This window comes from Meriones unguiculatus, chromosome 12 (genome assembly GCF_030254825.1).
Source record: "Meriones unguiculatus strain TT.TT164.6M chromosome 12, Bangor_MerUng_6.1, whole genome shotgun sequence".
Lineage (NCBI taxonomy): Eukaryota > Metazoa > Chordata > Mammalia > Rodentia > Muridae > Meriones > Meriones unguiculatus.
In genome coordinates, this window is record NC_083360.1 from 89,421,648 (window position 1) to 89,439,700 (window position 18,053).

General features: G+C 43.5%; 1 protein-coding gene across 6 annotated transcripts in view; it reads left to right on the forward strand.

Moving 5' to 3' along the window:
* Positions 1 to 18,053, forward strand: part of Agbl4 (AGBL carboxypeptidase 4) — a 1,227,056-nt gene that overhangs the window by 1,191,014 nt on the left and 17,989 nt on the right. Inside the window, exon 12 of one of the 6 annotated variants that reach the window (XM_060366141.1) lies at positions 5,795 to 7,716. The exons of the other annotated variants lie outside the window; for them this stretch is intronic. Coding sequence (XP_060222124.1) covers positions 5,795 to 5,802 — 8 coding nt within the window. The 3' untranslated portion in view covers positions 5,803 to 7,716. Of the gene's footprint in view, positions 1 to 5,794; positions 7,717 to 18,053 lie in introns of those variants that run through there. 6 annotated transcript variants of the gene reach the window in all.

Here is an 18,053-nt window from a genome sequence, read left to right on the forward strand (position 1 = left end):
TCCCAGAGAGTCAGTCTTGGCAACAGTATGAAGTATGGATTGGATAGCAGCAAGAAGAGGCCAGAGCCCTCGCAGAAGTGACCACAAAGCTAGAAGCAGGAAAGGCACACAAGTGTCAGTTCTGAGCTAGACTCAGGAAAGCCATTGGTCATCCTGAAGGGAAACAATAGATCCAGTTCATCATAGGCCTTAGCATTGGTTTCAAAGGAAGTCATGCACAGATGAGGGATGTTGGCTGATTACCTGAAAAGAGAAATCAAGGCCAAGGAAGTTTCAGTTTAAGAGGCGAGGGGCAAGTTCTGATTTTGGTCTTCTGCAGACAAGCTTCATCAGACTTTAAGTTCCCACAGTCAAGTTCAGTAGTACAAATCAGAACACCACAGCATCTCCCTGATAGCTGATGTCTCGCTTCATCCCATCGTTTCTGTGGGTTTTAAGAAATTTTATTCTTTTTCTAGGTATGTATTTGATGTGAGGTTTTTTGTTTGTTTTGTTTTGTTTTTATCTGTATGCCACCTTTTCTATTTTTGTGTCTCTGAGTTGTTCTATTTTATGTAGTCTTTATCTGCTTCTGTCTCCCTGTGTTTCTCTTTTATGAATTCTCTCTAGATCCTTGTCCCCTCATACACCTTAATTCCCTTCTCCTCTCTCATATTCTTCTCCCTCTCTCTTTTCATCCATCCATCCCCCCTCTCTTACTCATTCTCTGTCTTCTCCCAACCTTTTTTTTTCTTCTCTGTCCTGTTCTGATTAGACAAATGACCAAGGGGAGAAGCCAGTCTTTGCCCACTGGTTAATTGATGGCTGATGTAGAACTGTCTAAGTGAGGAACCCTTGTCATTAGCGAGAGATGGGTGGCCTTGGCCCACAACTAGGAAACCTTTGAAATCCTGCATCTAAATTACTATTCTTTTGACTGCTGCTGGTGATGCTAATTAGCTGTGTTAATTGGATGTTTTGATATTTGAAGAGCAAAGCAATCCAGCTCCTTCCTCCAGAAAGCCAAAATTATTAATGAACTTGGCAGCAGCCTTGGCTTTCTTTCCACAGTGGGCACAGCCGGAGACTTCAGGGCAGGCAAAGGGGTTGTTCTGAGGAAGTAGCTTGCCTGCTCTTGGGGAGAGGAAGAGACCCAGAAGCTGGCTATGTTCTTGCTAGTGCTGAAGTCATCCAGTGAGGCTGAAGAGCCTTTGACTCAGAGACCAAACATAACACTGAATAACATAAGGGAGGGCTGTCACCTGCCATCACCCTGGACAGCCAGGCTGGGTGTTTGCATCCCAGTATGTTCTAGGACACCTGACACAGAGTCAGTACTTAAGACATATTACTGAGTAAATAACCAAGAATGTGTCCACTTTTTTAAGTCAAACTTGACTTCAAATACAGCAGGACAACTCTTAGTTAGGTGTCTTAAGCAAATGTAACTCTTTCTTGTTGTAAGTGGTGATTAATATTTACTATTGATATATCTTCTGGTAAAACTGCTGTTAATCCTAAACAGCTACATAACCAAATCACCACACAGAGACTGTGATTTATTTAATTAATCTAGAACACAATGCTGGGCAATAGTTACTCCATCCTAGACCTCCAAGCCCTCATAGTTTTCTAACATTTAGATTTCCCACATTATACTTGTTTTTAGTGATATATTAAATCCAGTCCATCTCTCCACGTCGTTCCAAGATCTCTCTCTAGCTCTGCTCTCCCAGCTCTCTCTCTCTTCTCCCTCCTCTGCCTCCCACCTTCCTGTCCTCTGGCTCCTCCCTCTCTTCTTGCTTTCTTTCCCTTGCTCAATATTGTGGCTAGTTGCTTTATTTTGGCATGTTTACACAAAGTTGTGACAGGTGATGCTTAGAATAAGTATCATAATGCACTGTCAGGATTGAAACCAGAGAGTAAGGGAGAGAAATCAGCATTTGAATGAACAAGGGTAAAGTGTATACATTCCAAAAGAACATTATACCAACACTTTTTCTTTGAGTTTCAGTTTTTCTCTGAAGCAAATATTGGCCAAGAGTTTTGATAACTATAACTCTCTCTGAGTTGTCATATTTTATGGATATCTTATCATCCCCTAAATGATACCTGGAAACCCACCTGTTCATCCTGACTCTTCATTGGTCTTAAATTATAAAAGAAATGAACACTGAGGATCAGATATGTGTAGAATTCTGGAGGGATGCTTAGGAGTCTGGGAAGACTTCCTAAAGGAGACTGTTCCTCATCTAAGTTTGATTACTCATTCACAAGAGGAGAACTGTGAATAGGAGGAAGAGAAAGACACTGCACAAATGCATCAGAGGCTGAGTCTACCTCCTTGCTTTGAAATATGAAGCTCAGGATCTCTAAGGGTTCTGCCAGCTCCATATACAGGAATCTCTGAATCTATTTCCCACATATCTTTTTAAAATTAATTATTGTTACTTTTTACATCCCAAACGCAATTCCCCTTCCTCTCCTCCCAGTTCCTCCTCCACAATCTCCCCTGTTCCCTGCCCCCATTTACTCCCCCTCCATTTCTATTCAGAGAAGGATAGTCCTTCCATGGATATCAACGAAACATGGCATATCAAGTTATAATAAGACTAGGCTCCTCCTCTCATAGTAGAACTGGACCAGTCAACCCAATATGAGGAAAAGAACCCCAAAATCAGGCAAAAACAAAAATCAGAGGCAGCTCCTGCTCCTACTGTTAGAAATCTCACAAAAAGACCAAGATATAAAACTGTAACATATGTGCAGAGAACCTAGATGAGTTTTATGTAGGCTTTCTGGTGGTTCATTCAGTCTCTGTGAGCGCCTATAATCCCGGGTTAGTTGAAATATTTCCCCCAAAGAGAAAAACATAGTGAAGAAAGAACCAGGACTGAGTGTTGCTGGTGGAGACCTGGCATTGCCCCACTGAAAGGAACGTTCTTGAGAAGGACCAAGCCAACAATCTGGTGGCATTAGGCAGGAGTCTACAAAGAAACATAGCCAACAGAAGACATGGGTATGCAGGTTTATTCATGTACACATACCTGTATCTATTTCCCTGTGTTTTGTATTGTTGTACATACACATGCATAGATATACATAATACAGATTGTGCATGTGTGATAAAGACTTAACTTGTATGGATATTGAGGTTATTGAATTCCAACATGTACAGTCAACAAGTAAAGTACTAAGAGATAATACGCAGCTGCAATCTGTCTAAAGGCCTAAGAATGGGGAGAGCTGGTGGTGTAAGCTCCACTCCAGAAGCCAAAACACATGAGACCCAAAGCCAAGAACACTAATGTCCCAGTTTAAGCAGGCGGAGGAGTTTTTTCAGGCTTTTTTCTCTATGAAGCTCTCCAACTGCATTGAATGAAACCCACCCACAGTAGAGATGGCAGCCTGCTTTGCTTAATCTATCTGTTTGAATGATCATCTTATCCATATATGAGTAACATTTGTCTGACACTCTATGCCCTAAGCATGGCGATATATAAGTTAGGCAGCACAGTGGCTGAGTGACTTATGAGACATTTTCAAATACACCGAGGGAAAGAAACTACAGGTCAGATGGCGTGACCCTCAGTTCCAAAGGTGCCATATAAAAATTAATATGATACTGCATAATTGATCACAGGGTTGGTGGCGGGCTGATAAGATTAATCTGATACAACCCTTGGCTTTATAAAAGAAGAAAGGGGAAAAAATGAAGGAAAAAGGATGAATAAGCAGATAGACGATTTCATAATGATATTATATTAGATGGAACATTGGGGGTTAATTAGCACTATGGAATGGCCAAACCACAAGATTATCATGGAGGAGAGACTGGACAGAAATTCAGGGTCCCGATCACAAGATGCTTTAATGATAAACGCTCCTAATATTGTCGAAGGGCTCAGCATAGGCAGAGATCTTCTGGGGATCAGTCACGGCGGTCCTCAGCTTCTAGCCTAACTCTTTTGTTATTTCTTTGTTTGATTTGTCCTAGTTTTGATTTTGCTTTCTGAAGCAGACCAAAGCTGGCTTAGAACTCTCTCTGTTGCCAAGGTTGACCTTGAATGCCTGAGCCTCTTCCCCCTACCTGCCAAGTGCTGAGAGTGCGTAAGTGCTAACTGAAATCAAGACAGATGTGCCGGGTGCTACAGTGGAGTGAGAACATGAACAGAGACAGGTTCCACCAGCAGGTACTCAGTGAATGTCCACTCATTGTTTAACAAGTGTCGGGCAGTGTGAGGACAGCAAGATACCAAGCTACCCTCTCAGAACTTACAAACCTAGCAGGAAAAGAAGTGAGAGAAAGTGTGCGTGCGTGCGTGTGTGTGTGTGTGTGTGTGTGTGTGTAGGGCAGTGGTAGGTATTTGGGTAGGATAGGCTGGATCATGAACATTTAATGATATGAGTGTCAGATACTCTTGACCTTCATTCTCCACCAGCCACAAAAGATATTTAATAAGAAAACAAGGAAGCCTAGCATTTATAAGAGTCCTGCTGCAAAAGTAAGTGCTTTCTATGCATTGTCCCACTTAATATTCTAAGCCACTTTGAAATGGGGTGACATGTCCTCATTTTAGAAATAAGAAAGCTAGGTTTCAGCTCCTAGCTAGTGGTAGGATCTTTGTGATTCCAAAGTCTTTGATTTTTTTTTTCTACTACAGCACACTCATCTTTTATTCTTCCTTATGATTCATTGGAGTAAAACTTCCTTCACACAAAATACACCATTTGTAGTCAGTTAGTGTGTGTGTGTGTGTGTGTGTGTGTGTTTGTACACAACACATGCTCGTGTTCACGTTTCCCTGCATGCAGGTACTAACTGTGAGCTAAGGGAGATTTTGATTACTTTTGTCCAATTAATCCTCTGCTCATTCTCGCTGTCTCCTTGTGATTAGAATTAATTGCTGTTGATTACACTGTGTGGAAGGAAAGAGAAGGCCATCAGCAGCTCCACTTGGGGGACCAAAGCATTGTAATGCAAAACAAAAATGGCTCCTGACAAGGACTTGAATTAGAAAATTCTCTCCATCATGCAAAGAGCTGGGATTTTGTGACCAAAATCAATATTCTCTGACCCTACCCAGGCAAAAGAATAACCTGCCCTTGTTCTGGCCAGCAGGAAAGATAAAATGAAGTGAAGCAATATGCTCACTCAGAAAGCTGGGGCTGTGTGGGAAAGCTGTTCATGCAGTGCTACAAAGCTCTTCCACGCCCACAAACTCCAGAGCTTGATGAGATGAACACTGAAGTCTTCTGTTATCCAAAATGCGGCAGCATGTAACAAAAACCAGCTCAACCGACTAAAAGGAGAGAAGCCAGCTCCCATATTTTTCAGTCCTAAGGAGCACAGGTTTAGGTACTATGTGGGGGATTCATACATTATAATCAGAACTTGATATGTCAGGCTCTTCATCCTCAGTGTCCTGCTGTATCCTAAATGTTGCATCCATTCTCCTACAAGCCCTCCCCTTCTAGATGCAATATGGCTGCAAGTAGCTACTGGCAGATATCTCACTGCCTTGGAATTAATATGTGTGTGTCTATGTGTGCAGCTACTTATATATATGGATGGGTAATATGTATATACTTATATATACACATTTATATAGATTTGTTACATATATTATGTATTTATTATAAATAATACATATATATATATAATCTCCTCAGATAATGCACCTATAAAGAGAAAAGGCTTATTTGGAGTCATAGTTTCCAGTCCTGTTTTGGAGGTTTTGGTGAATTAGGGTGTCAATAGTGGGGCAATAACTGGGAATACATTGTGAAGCAATTTTGTTCACTTCATGGTCAGGAAACTAAAGGACAGGAAGAAGAAGAAGAAGAAGAAGAAGAAGAAGAAGAGGAAGAAGAAGAAGAAGAAGAAGAAGAAGAAGAAGAAGAAGAAGAAGAAGAAGAAGAAGGAACAGTCTGACTAATGACCTAAGGTCCTCTGGCCAGGCAGAACCCCTAAAAGGTTGTACAACTTCCCAATAAGCCCACACAAGGGACCAGGCCTTCAATGCAAGGTCCTTTAGAAGATATTCAAGACACAAACTATAGAATGGTGATTCTTGCTATAGGCTCGGAACTAAATATTGTTAAGAATATTCTGTACCTAGGATATATCTGTGGCACGCAGACACTGAACTGACCACCAGCCAAGGCAGACTTGATTCTGTTCTCACAAAGAGTCAGCCCCTCGTGAACTGTAGAAGCTCACTTTGGAGATACATAATTAAATGGAGCATAACATGCAGGGACAACATTAAGAACAGAAAAATCAAGTAGACAAACGCTACTGTGGGCCCCTCATGCACAGACAGTTTATGATTCTCTAACCACTGGGGTACTATTAAGTCTAGAAAATACCAAGATGCCACAAAGTTCAGCGATGACTTGAAGTCAGAAGTCGTGGATAAAGAAAAAAAATAAAATAAAATAAAAATAAGACCAACACACACGATTGACTTTGGTCAGCTGCTTTGGCTAAGCTCCATGCTGGGTGTTTTCTCGTTCATTAATCATACTGTTCAATCTTCATAAACTCTCATTAGTACTAGGTTTTTGCCATCTTACGCATAAGGATCTTAAACATCAAGGAATAGGGGATGGACCTCTTGTCACTTGTCCAATTTATTTATTCACTTACTTGTGATGTGTTAGGCTGTGGGGAAGCAGGTATTTCAGAAAGACAGGCCCTTCCCACAGGAACTCAAGGAAGTCTCGTGGGGAAGAGTGACAAAGAGCAATAAAGATATGGGTGCAAGTGGGCACATCCCAGTGACTTCCAGGCATAGGTCTCAGATTGTCTGCTCAGCACAAACATAGAACATTGCTCTGAGAGCCGGTGGTTCAAGAGGATCCTTGGATTCACAGTGTACCAATGGCTCACTAACTGCCAAAGGAACATGGCAGGGTTCACTTGTATGATGTGAAATGGTCACCATTTCCTCTCAGAACCCTTATCATTTCTGCAGCCAAGAGAGAATCATGTCTGTGGCCTTGCTGATGCAGCTCTTCATTTCAGGATCCCTCACTCAAACAGAATAGGAGTGAAAGAGACAGAGGTAGGTCACATCACCTTTGTAATATTGACCTACATACCCACTCCTACTCCCTACAGAATTTTCTTTTCACAGTTATATTATCCATTTACTATCAGGAGATGAACTCCATTTCTTCTCTCTGAAGTCAAGAGATAACATCAGACCAGAGAGGAAAGGACCAGCTTTCCTCCCGAATGCCAACCATTAGCAGTGATCATTGTTTTCCAAGGCTGATATTTAATTGAACACATAATCTACCAGATACCCTGGTGGACACAAGGGAAATACAATGAACAAAGTGGACACAGATTCTGTGTCCTAATTGCCTAGTAGGACATAAAGGTATTTAAAATGCACATACAAATATAAGTTCATAGTCATTAAGGAGTTTGTGAAGAACTCTAAGTGCCAGGGGGGTTTAGCCAGGAGGCAGAAAAGGCTTGATTGAGGAACTGGCTTGAGGTATAAACACTTAATAGTAGTTACCTTGAGGCACTAAGGCAGAGTCTGGCATAGCCTTCCAGGCAGAGGGAGCTTGAAGGAACAGAAGTGAAGATTTCCTGTTCCAAGAAATGCGGAAGAGAATGAGAACTACCCTGGTTTGTTGTCTTGTTGTCTGAATAAGGAATATGCTTGTTTTGGATCCTAAAGTTGCATTTATCCTGGTTAGCATTAATCAGAGAGAGAGAGAGACAGACAGACAATCCATCAGTGTGAGAACAGACAGGAAGAGTGAATGAGAATGGACAAGAAAGAAGAGGCTACAGAGAAAATATTCTCTGACCTAAATATTGGACAAGCCTATTGGGAGTTTAAGCATAACCTCAAACCCATCCTGTGAGGAGATCATTTTCAGCTCTGCTTGATACAAAGTCGGGATGTCCCCAAGAGTATTGGGTTCAAGAAACTTCTAATGTAACTTGATCTTTCCATGCCCTTATCTTCTACTTTTCCTGTAAATACCCTAGTTTCCATCTTCCACAACATTCACTGGTTTTGTTTATTGTCTGTCTTTCCTACTGTAAGGCTAACTCCATGACAGTAAGATGTTTGGTGCAGCTGTGTCTCAGCAACTAGAGAAACAGCAGGTATATAAACATCATCAATTGTTTTTTGACTAAATTGTTCAGTAGAGACTAATCTGGGGTCTTGGATGATAGATCAATAAAGTACTTGCTCCTGCCCAAAGCATGAGGACCCAAGTTTGATTTATAGAACCCATGTAAAACTTCAGGATGTGGTAGTGCCCTGTCATCTCAGCCTTAGGGAGGCAGAGAAATTCCAGGGGCTCCTGGGGCTCACTGCCCAGTCATTCTAGCCTAATAAATGCATAGTGGGCCAATGAGAGACTATGTCTCAAAGAGGTACATGGCATTCTCTACCCTACATGCGCGTGCGCACGCGCACGCGCACGCGCACACGCACGCACACACACACACACACACACACACACACACACACACAAATAAATAAATTTTTGCAAGATTCACCTGAGGAAGAGAGAACTCTTCAACACTAGGTTCCACCTCTGAACCTTGCTTGCTTACTTTCTTCTGCCATGGTAGCCATTGTCCTGTATTGCAATTTTATGTCTTCTCTAAGGACTGATTAAGGGCAGGGCCTGAACTTGTCACCAAATCTTTTGGCACACACTATGGTACTTTTCACAGCAGATACTCAATTGATAGCAAAGAAGTAATGAACTCACCTTCTAAAGTGAGCCACGACAAAGTAATAATTTTCTTAAAGGTCCAGGCCTTATAGCTGTTCAGACAGGTTGAAGTTGTAACCCTATACTGTTGGCTGAGTGATATCACACAATTAAGATCTCTGAACCTGTCTTCCTAAACTGTAACATGGGAGTAATAATTTACTCCACCCACAGGTGAGTAACAAAGGAAATTTTCTCAGTTGCTGGAAGAGAGTAATTGATTACAAATGTTAATTATATCTCCCAAACTTCAAGTTGAAGGCAATAGCTAAAAAGAAAGACCAGGATAGAAACTCATAAAATATCAGAGCCACAAGGACCCTAAATTCTTAATTTTAAGCCTAACATTCAACCCTCTGAGGGATGGGATCATTTCCAGCTTGTGGAGAGGACGCTCCACAGCTGGGATAGCAAACACAGGTGGTCAGTAATCAGCTCTTGAAATACTTTGATGGTAAAACTGTGAAATAAACCCAAGTTATATAAATGGAAGGAACAGAAGCCCAGGATAGGGATGTCAAAAAGGATTTCTTCAACTCTCCTTCTCCATCTCACCTTCACCCAGAATAGGGGTGTCAGAGGCCTACTCAATGTTAATGCAAGCTGAGACTCAAACACAGAACTTACCTCAGTATTTTGGCATTCCACGAATACCCATGAGATCTGCAGACTCAAGGCCAGGCAGGAGCGAAGCCACAGCAAAAGCAGAGTGGGTTTCATTTAAAGATCCAGCGCTCTGTAACCCATCCCCAAGCAAACCCGTTAGCAGAGCTTAAGTTCTGAGTGTGAGGCTTGGTGCTTCCCCCAGTCCTCAGTTATAGAATGATTAGGACCCCGTGTCTTTGCTGCACTGCTCTGTGACTCCCGCGGTAAAATGAATTATCAGGCCCTTTGAGGTCTAACTTAATGCACATGTGCTTGAAGCAGAATCTACCCATGGTCCTTCAGTGTTACAGGAAACTTGCTTTCGCGTCCCTGTGTTAGCTCTTGTCTAATCCCAGCAGAGGCAGAACGTGAGAGAAGAAAGGGCCAAAAGTGTTAAGAGGGGCTAGTGAAATGGCTTAGCAGTTAAGAACCTTTGCCGTTTTTCTAGGGGATCTGAGTTCAGTTCTCAGCACGCACACTGGGTAGCCCATAACCACCAGTAACACCAGCTTCAGGAGATCCAATGTCCTCTTCTGGCCTCCAGGGGCACTGGCACCAAGTACACATACCCCAACACAGACACGTAAAAATAAATCCTTAGAAAGGAAGTGACAAGAAGGAATATTTCTTAGAAGCTGGTGACATACTCAGTGGTCTACACCACAGGTTCAGAGCAGGATTCTTGACATCTGGAATGATATTGAAAAGGATATTACGAGAATTCACCCTTTGAAAAGTCAATTTTACACATCTAATTTTGTCTGCGTTATCAAAGTGTTCAGAAATCCCCTAAATGGCCCTAGGTAGACACTCCTGACCCAGAGGCATAAAGCGCCTCTGAGCTTAACGCTTTTGAAAACTAGTACATCAGGGCCTCTTCTGATTCCATGTTTTAGAACACTGACACAGATGGAGGAGACTTGACCTCTACAAGGCTGTCAAGCTGCCAGCAAATGAAGCCAAACAGGAGAGAAGCTGGGTTCCCTCCATGGTCCTCGTGCTTCTCACCCCTCTCCTCCCTATCCCTCTTCCTTCCCAAGACGCCACTGCACAGACGTTGACTTTGGTCTTTTGTCTTGATTTAACTAGTATCCATTGAGACTTCTAAAAATACATGTGAAACAAGCAGGGCCTGAGTGTCCGCAGCAGAACCCCTCGGGCTGAGTTGGCATCACAGCCCTAGCCATCCCCGAACTGGGGCTCAACTAGGCAGCCACAGTACATTTAGGGAGCCACATTTGCAGTCAATTTTCTAGTCAATTGGGGAAAAAGAAACACTGCTGGGAAAAAATGGCTGATGCTTGGAGTGGAGGCAGACGCATGGCAGAATGTCCGAACAGGAGGGAATAGGTAATGTCCCTGCGGAGTGAGTCTCAAATGGACAGATGAGTGACAAAGACCAGGAGCCTACGGCAAACAGGGAAGGGACAGGTATCACAGAGAGTGATGGAAATGGAAGGAGGCTCCTCTGCAAAGCCAAAGTGACAAGGGGTGAGCCAGCCTCATGCTGTCTCCTGCTTGTGGCATGTGGCACAGCCTGCGGCAGTCCACTCAGAGACCAGCTGTCCCAGCTGGCAAAGCTAAGGTTCTGTACAGGGAAGCTTCTTCTCGCCTCTCCCATTTCCCACGTAGCATGTCCACAAGACAGACCGCAGCCTCTAGGCCAGTGATCCTTACCCAGGAGTTAGACACCCCCCACGATCCACTGGAGAGCCCTGGGTAATGTTTAAGGACAGCCTCGGTTCTCACAATGGATGAGCACTGCTGACATCTAGTGGAGGAACACTGCTGAACACCCCGGCACGCCCAGGATGGTCCCACAGCACGGAAGCATGCTTCTTCTTGACACTTCAAGTGTCCGTAGCGCCTGGGCTGCAAGCTGAGCAACCCACAACGTTCTCTACTTCATCCGCTCTACGTAAACATAGTCTCTTGGGTGTAACTAGCCCAGCAGGCAGGAAGTGCCCGAGAGAGGAGTCAGCTGAATGAACCAGTGATTCAAGACCAATCAGTGATTCCAACTTGTCTAATGTCTTCTGGAGGCCAAAAGCCCCTCCAAAGTCACCCTACCTTGAATCAGGCCCTGTCACTTCTGAGCTCATATATACACCTGTTCCAGTCCAGACAACCTCTAACCTGACCCCTCTTCCCACTTCCCTAATACAGAGATAGGAGCCACCTTCAAGCCTAGTAAAACTGTTCTCATCTACTTGGTCAGACACGACATCTTGGGTCCCCTTTCCCTGAGAAAGGGGGCATTAGAACTAGGTCACCTGGTACAGCCTGGTGTCAGTTTTACTGGAAAGGAATCTGAGGCACATAGGACGAAAACAACTTAGGAACAACTTAGGAAGTTTTATCCTGGGTATCCAGAGAGCAGAATTTCAAAAAGGATTTCTTCAGCCCTCCTTTCCCATCTCTCTGGCCTTTTCTTTCTTCCCCTTACCCTGCTGTTTTTGTGTTTCACTCTTTCTCCCTGCTTATGTTAATAATCCAGTCACATGTGCTCATTATCTCTAGAGACAAATTTGAACTTGACAAGGCCTTGTTCTTGAACAGCTCACACTTTGTTGGAAATGACAGTTTCATAGATTGTTGTGACAATTTTTAAAGCTGCTGCATGCTACAATTGGATATCTAATTTCTGCCCAACTCGGTAATCCTAGGGTGTGGTCAGCATTATCCATTTAACAGATGAGAAAATGGAAGCATAGAAAGGTAACTTTTCTCTGATCACACAGCTAAACAAACAGAAGAAAGGATTAAAGGCTCTGCTTTCTAAACCTACATTTTAAATAGACAATGTTAAATAGACCCATTCTAATGGGCCATGAAAGTCAGATTTGAGAGTGTGTGTCTCACCATGTAGATGTCAGGGAATTAGTGTAGGATTGAAGGGCAAGGAGTCACAACATTAGCTAGCAATTGTGGGAACAACGTTTTCATCAATGCTGGAAGAAAACAAAGGCCACAGGTTATTCAGGAGACTGGGGTATGGAGACAGGACATGGATGTTCCTCCAGACACTCCCCCAGGTCTTCATCCTCGGCTCTTATTAAGCAGATGAACTCAGGGCAAATGAGTAGGCTGAATAATAATGTCCAAAGACATCTAGATTCCAATCTCTGGGACCTGTTAATTGTTAACTTTTTCCACAGAAACAATATACAGACATAGTTAGGAGTCTGTTTGTGTAGTGTTAAGTTTATTTCCAAATGGGTTTCTATGTACTTTTTCTATGTTTTTTTTTTTTTTTCTAGCTGTGATTAGTCAGTTTGAGCATGTGGGCTATGCTGGGGTCTAAGGTAGCTGCTTTATCCATAGGTCTCTTGAGAGTGGTGGTTCAGCTCTGTGTGTTGCAGACAGCATATGTGCCATCTGGACTTACTCCCCCAGTTTGTCAGCAGCCTGTGCACTCAAAGCATCGAGTGTGACCAATGTCTCATATCCACAACGATTGTGCTATTTCTCTTTGCTGTGACTATGGAGTAAGATATGGTTTCTCTCAACCAGGCTAAGCAATAGCTCAGAGGAAAAGCACCCACCCAATCCAAGGTGCTCCATATGCAAAGGTGGGTCCCAGCACTGCTCAGAGAGCAGCAAACCAATAATAATAACACCAGCAAGAAAGAAGGAAAGAAAGAGTGAAAGAAAGAAAGAGTGGAAGGAAGGAAGGAAGGAAGGAAGGAAGGAAGGAAGGAAGGAAGGAAGGAAGGAAGAAGAAACAAAGAAGGAAAGAACCAGGAATAGTAGACTAAATACTCATTTACAACAACACACCAGGCAAACTGGTATACAGCTTTCATCCACCCACGTGGAAAACAGGGGTGGGTAAATCTCTGTGATTTAGATCCCAGCTTGATCTATATTCTGGATTCAATACTAGTTAGGGATGTATAGTGAGACCCTATCTCAAAAAGAAACAAATAAACAAACTGGTCTATCTGTGTTATCAGATTCTCAGCCCTTGCACCAACACTGAGTTAGACCTGCAAATTGCTTTGTACTTCTCTCTAAAGCCTTTCTGCTTCTCCACAATGTTTATTTTTCCTGTCCTCTCATCCTTGGTACCTTCCTGCCCTTGCAGGAGAGGTTCTCTTTTGACTTCTCTTACCAGTGGAGTTGCATGGAGAATACTTCTATTCTGCTATCTTACCCTCATTAAGTGGTGCACACCTTTAATCCCAACACTGGGGACACAGAGGCAGGTAGATTTTTGTGAAATCAAGGCCAGCCTAGGTTACATAGCAAGTTTCAAGACAGCCAGAGCTATAAAAAGAATTCCTGTCTTGAAAAACAAAACAAAGAAGAAGAGGAGGAGGAGAAAAGAAGGAAGAGGAGGAGAAGCAGAACGAGGAAGAAGAAAAAGAAGAAGTCTTGGGATGAAAGCATCCTACCTTAATGAGTTGGCCCTACATTGCTCACATGGATCCATAGGAGAGGGAGACAGAAGGACAATTGATACATGTGAGCAGAAGAGCCTGTGGACCAAGAATACAGAGCCGGCAGTGATGTAGCCATGGAATGCCAAAAGCCACAAGAAATGAAAGATTTCTCCCCTGCAGTCTCCTGAGTAAGTGCAGCCCTGGCAACACTTTCATTTCCGCCAAGAGAATGTTAGACTCTGGCCCCAGAGCTATAAGGAAACACATGTCTGTTATTTTAAGTTACTAATTTCTGGTCATTTGTAACAATGACAAATATAAGCTAATATGAAGCCTCATAGTTATCATGAATTTTAATCCGTTGTTAGAGACTGCAGGCACCTTTCCCCTAGTCACAGGTTGGTTGCCTCCCCATGAGGGTTGGGATGGGGACACCTGCACTTCCCATGGTCCTGACTTCCCCTCAATAAACCACTCCCTCCTGCATGTCCACCACCTCCCACAGTTTCTTACTCCACCTCTCTAGCCTCCTTCCTGCATTCCCTTCCTGTCCCATCATCTGCTTCCTTCCTCCTGCTCCTCCCTTCTCCTTATTGTCTTTCCAATATGTCTGGCTTTCCAATCATAGTCTCTCACTTCCTGTCACTTGCTTCCTATTTTTTCATATCTCAGCCCAAGGCTCCATTTTCCCTCAGCTTTCAAGTGTTACTCTATCTCGTGCCCTCTATTATCTTTCTCTCCTTATCTTCCAGCTTCATCCTGATGAGTTTCTGAGTAGCTTCTTATCTGTTTGCATCTTTCTCTTTTGCTTGCCTCCCCTACTGTCTTGCCTCCCTCCCTTCCTCCCCCACCTTCCTCCATTTCTTAAGCCTCCTACTCACAGGGATGTCTGGGAGAGTTTCTTGAAGTTACAAAGGCCTCTGTGATTTCACCTGCAGCCAGCACTCCCACTTCAGAGCAGGAGTCATCTGGTTAGTCATGCGCCCCTCCAACCTTGTAGGAGGACTGGTGAGGGAAGCAGAGACAAAAGATGCTTTGTCACCACCTTGTTCTTCAGGCTTTACCTAGAGGACTCTAGATAACTGCTTCTTAATATTCCTGTAGCACTGTCAGCCTTACCAATGAGAAATGGCTTGTCTTTGGCATACCCTTCTGCAAAATTAATCTCCCCGCTTAATGATGATCATCTGTAGCAGTCAGGGATAGCAGTGAGAGCTGGGGAAGACTTTTAAGCGAAGGTTTCTAGGTAGAGGGCGTGTAGGTGTTAAGCTTTCTGATTTAGAGGCAATTTGACAGCCAGGAGATACTGTCGTGAAGCTTGATAACTCTCAGGACAGTGTCTGATGTATGGTAGCACTTAGCAAAGATACAAATGAAAGAGTAAACGACCTTCAGTCTTCCTTGGGGCCAATACCTGATGACCCATGGGACGAGTGACCTGTGATGTCTCAGCAGCAAAATGAGGGTAGGTAAAGGAGCTGTGGGGGTGGGGGGGGGCGCTGGAGACATGGTGAGCCTGTTGGTGGTTTTGGTGGAGCCGAAGGAAGTGAACAGAATGCAGCAGAGCTGCGGAGGCACTGAGGGATGGAGCAGGACAGTGCAAAGAGGCCCCAAACCGCCCTGTACCAATATGTGTGTGTGTGGAAAGACACATCCCCAAGGTTCACTTTTATACCATTTATGACCAGCTGGATTTTGCAAGCCTTGCTCTGGATGAGGAAGCTTATCCTCAGCTTAGCCAGCTCCTCAGTCTCCTCCAAGTGCATTGCAAGTATATCTTTCTGTTGAAATCCCCTCTGAGCTTGCTTAAATGCTGTGATTGTTTCCTGCCTTGCACTGCCCATCCCCAGCTCTCTATCTCAGTGCTTATCACTTTCTGGCATGTGCTGTAGGTTTACATTTGTCTCCTGTGGCCAGAATGTAAGCTCCACAAAGACAGGGGTTGCTTGTTACTTTTCACTGAGTAGTAGTGGCTCCTCAGTAACATTTGTGAACTGGAAGGATGAGGAGATGGGATGTCTAAGAGCCTTGCATCCCGTTTACTCACAGAGAACTTAAGCCCCGGTCACACCCTCACACATGTGCTCATATAGTGCTTCAGATCTGAGGCATGAGACGAGAGAACAGAGGCTTCTTTGGTCACCACATGTCTCCGAGACCCCTGAGGACACCTAACATCCCGATACTTCTGCAGCATCCAGATCCAAAATCCACCCCCTGGACCATAATTACTCTCCTGCTTCCAAGCTTGTTTCTGATGTTTAACATAGCAGTGATCTCTTACAGATATAAATTAGGCCATATCCTTTGCCTGCCTCAACCCGACCAGTTGAGGTCTTTCATGTAGGAGGACCAGATTCTCCTCCACAGCAGCCTACAATGAGGCCTTCTGGGAGTTCCCAATTGCATGTCACTCTTTCCCAGACACTCCACTTTCTCTCTAACCTCAGAGGACCCTCCTCAGTTCATAGGTGATGCTTCACACAACCTCACTGTCGGCCAAACGTGTCCTTCTCAGAGAGGCTGGTCACATAGCCCTTATCCTCAGCTATCGACCACATTTTTCTCATAGCACTATTAGAATTAGTTCCACATTTTGCCATGTTTTGCTTTTTTTTTTTTTTTTTGTATTTTGTATGTCTCCATTTCTAACCATAAGAACCATTATGTGTGTGTTTGTTTGTTTGTTTAGCAATGATACCCTGAATTGTCCACAAAAAGCAAACCTTGAACACAGTAGGTGATCAGTGAATATATGTTAATGAAAGAATGATAGAAAAAACCTTTAGTATTCACCATTATTTGCTGCCTATAGAACAGGTTTTTTTTTTAAGATTGATTTATTTTTATTTTGCACATACGAGTTTCTGCATGCATGCATGTCTGTGTACCGTGTGCATGCAATGTCCACAGAGGCTAGAAGAGGGCATCCTATCCCCTGGAACTGGAATTGCATCTAGGATTCTAACCATTATGTGGGCACTAGGATTCTAACTGGGATCCTCTGGCAGAGCAGCCAGTGCTCTTAACACTTAGCCATCTCTCCAGTTCTCAGAATAGAAGTTTAAGTTCCTATTTTTTTTTTCCAGTTAAAGCCTTGGTGAGTCTGGCTCTGCTGTATCACAGCCTTACCTTCCACTCTACACTTCAGTTGGGTGAGATTTCAGCCTTCTCTGTTGTCTTTCACATCATGTCATGGCCACACCCATGCCTCTGCTGACACGTGCCTCCACCACTCCCCCTTTTGTTGGCAATACAGAAGACTGAACACTGGGCCTCGCTACATGACAAGCAAGTGGTTTGCCCCTGGGATGCATTCTCGGTTCCCTTCTCCCCTTTGTCCTTCAAACCTTAATTACACATCCACCTCCCCAAAGCCTTTCACAGTTTCTCCATTTGGAATCCAGTTTCCCTCTAGATGGGTAGAGAATTTGTTTGGATTAATGATCACACTCCAGAGAATAGACACATGCTGAGAAGATCCTGGGGTTTGATGCTACCTCCATCACTTTCAAAGAATGAGACTCTGGTTAATAACACAAACCCTGGTTATTATTTTATCTGTGGAATACGTGTAGACTCATGCTTTGGTCTTGCTTGGATTGTGGTGAGTGTTGATGACAGTAACTGCATTGCACAGAATACACTCTAGAAAACAGTAACTGCTTTTGTCAAGGAGACAATGTAACTACCTGCTTGGTGATCCAGTTAGCTGGGGTTGCTTTACTCCTCTAGACTTGAAGGTGGATTTCTCTAATTCATCTTGTTCTAACTTTAATCCCTGATGTTCTTCACAGCAGTGTACCCATGGGAAGACCCCTACAGATGTATGAATCAATGCATGGATTGATGGATGGATGAAAATCACAGAACATGTGAATTTCTAACCTCCCATCACCTGTTAAAGAGCCCCGTGACATAGGAGGCTAGCACTACTCTAATGTCAAGATAGTTCTGGGTAGAACTCACTAAACAGTCCAAATATCCAAGCACACCAGCTGACTGAATCCATACTCCATCTTTATACTTTAGGCTCCCAGCCCACCTGCCCTGATGGCCAACCATTTTCTGCCATCTGTGAGAAATAGACCAACGAATTGAACTTGAAGATGAAAAGATTTTCAACATATAGACTATCCTGAGATTTTTGTGGATAATGAATGGCTGTAAGCTTTCACTCCAGTTTTTCCTCCCTTAATACTGCCATATATTGAAAATGGTCCAGCCAAGAAAACCATTGCTTCTCTTTACCCGGATCTTAAATCTTTCTTCTAGGACAGCTTG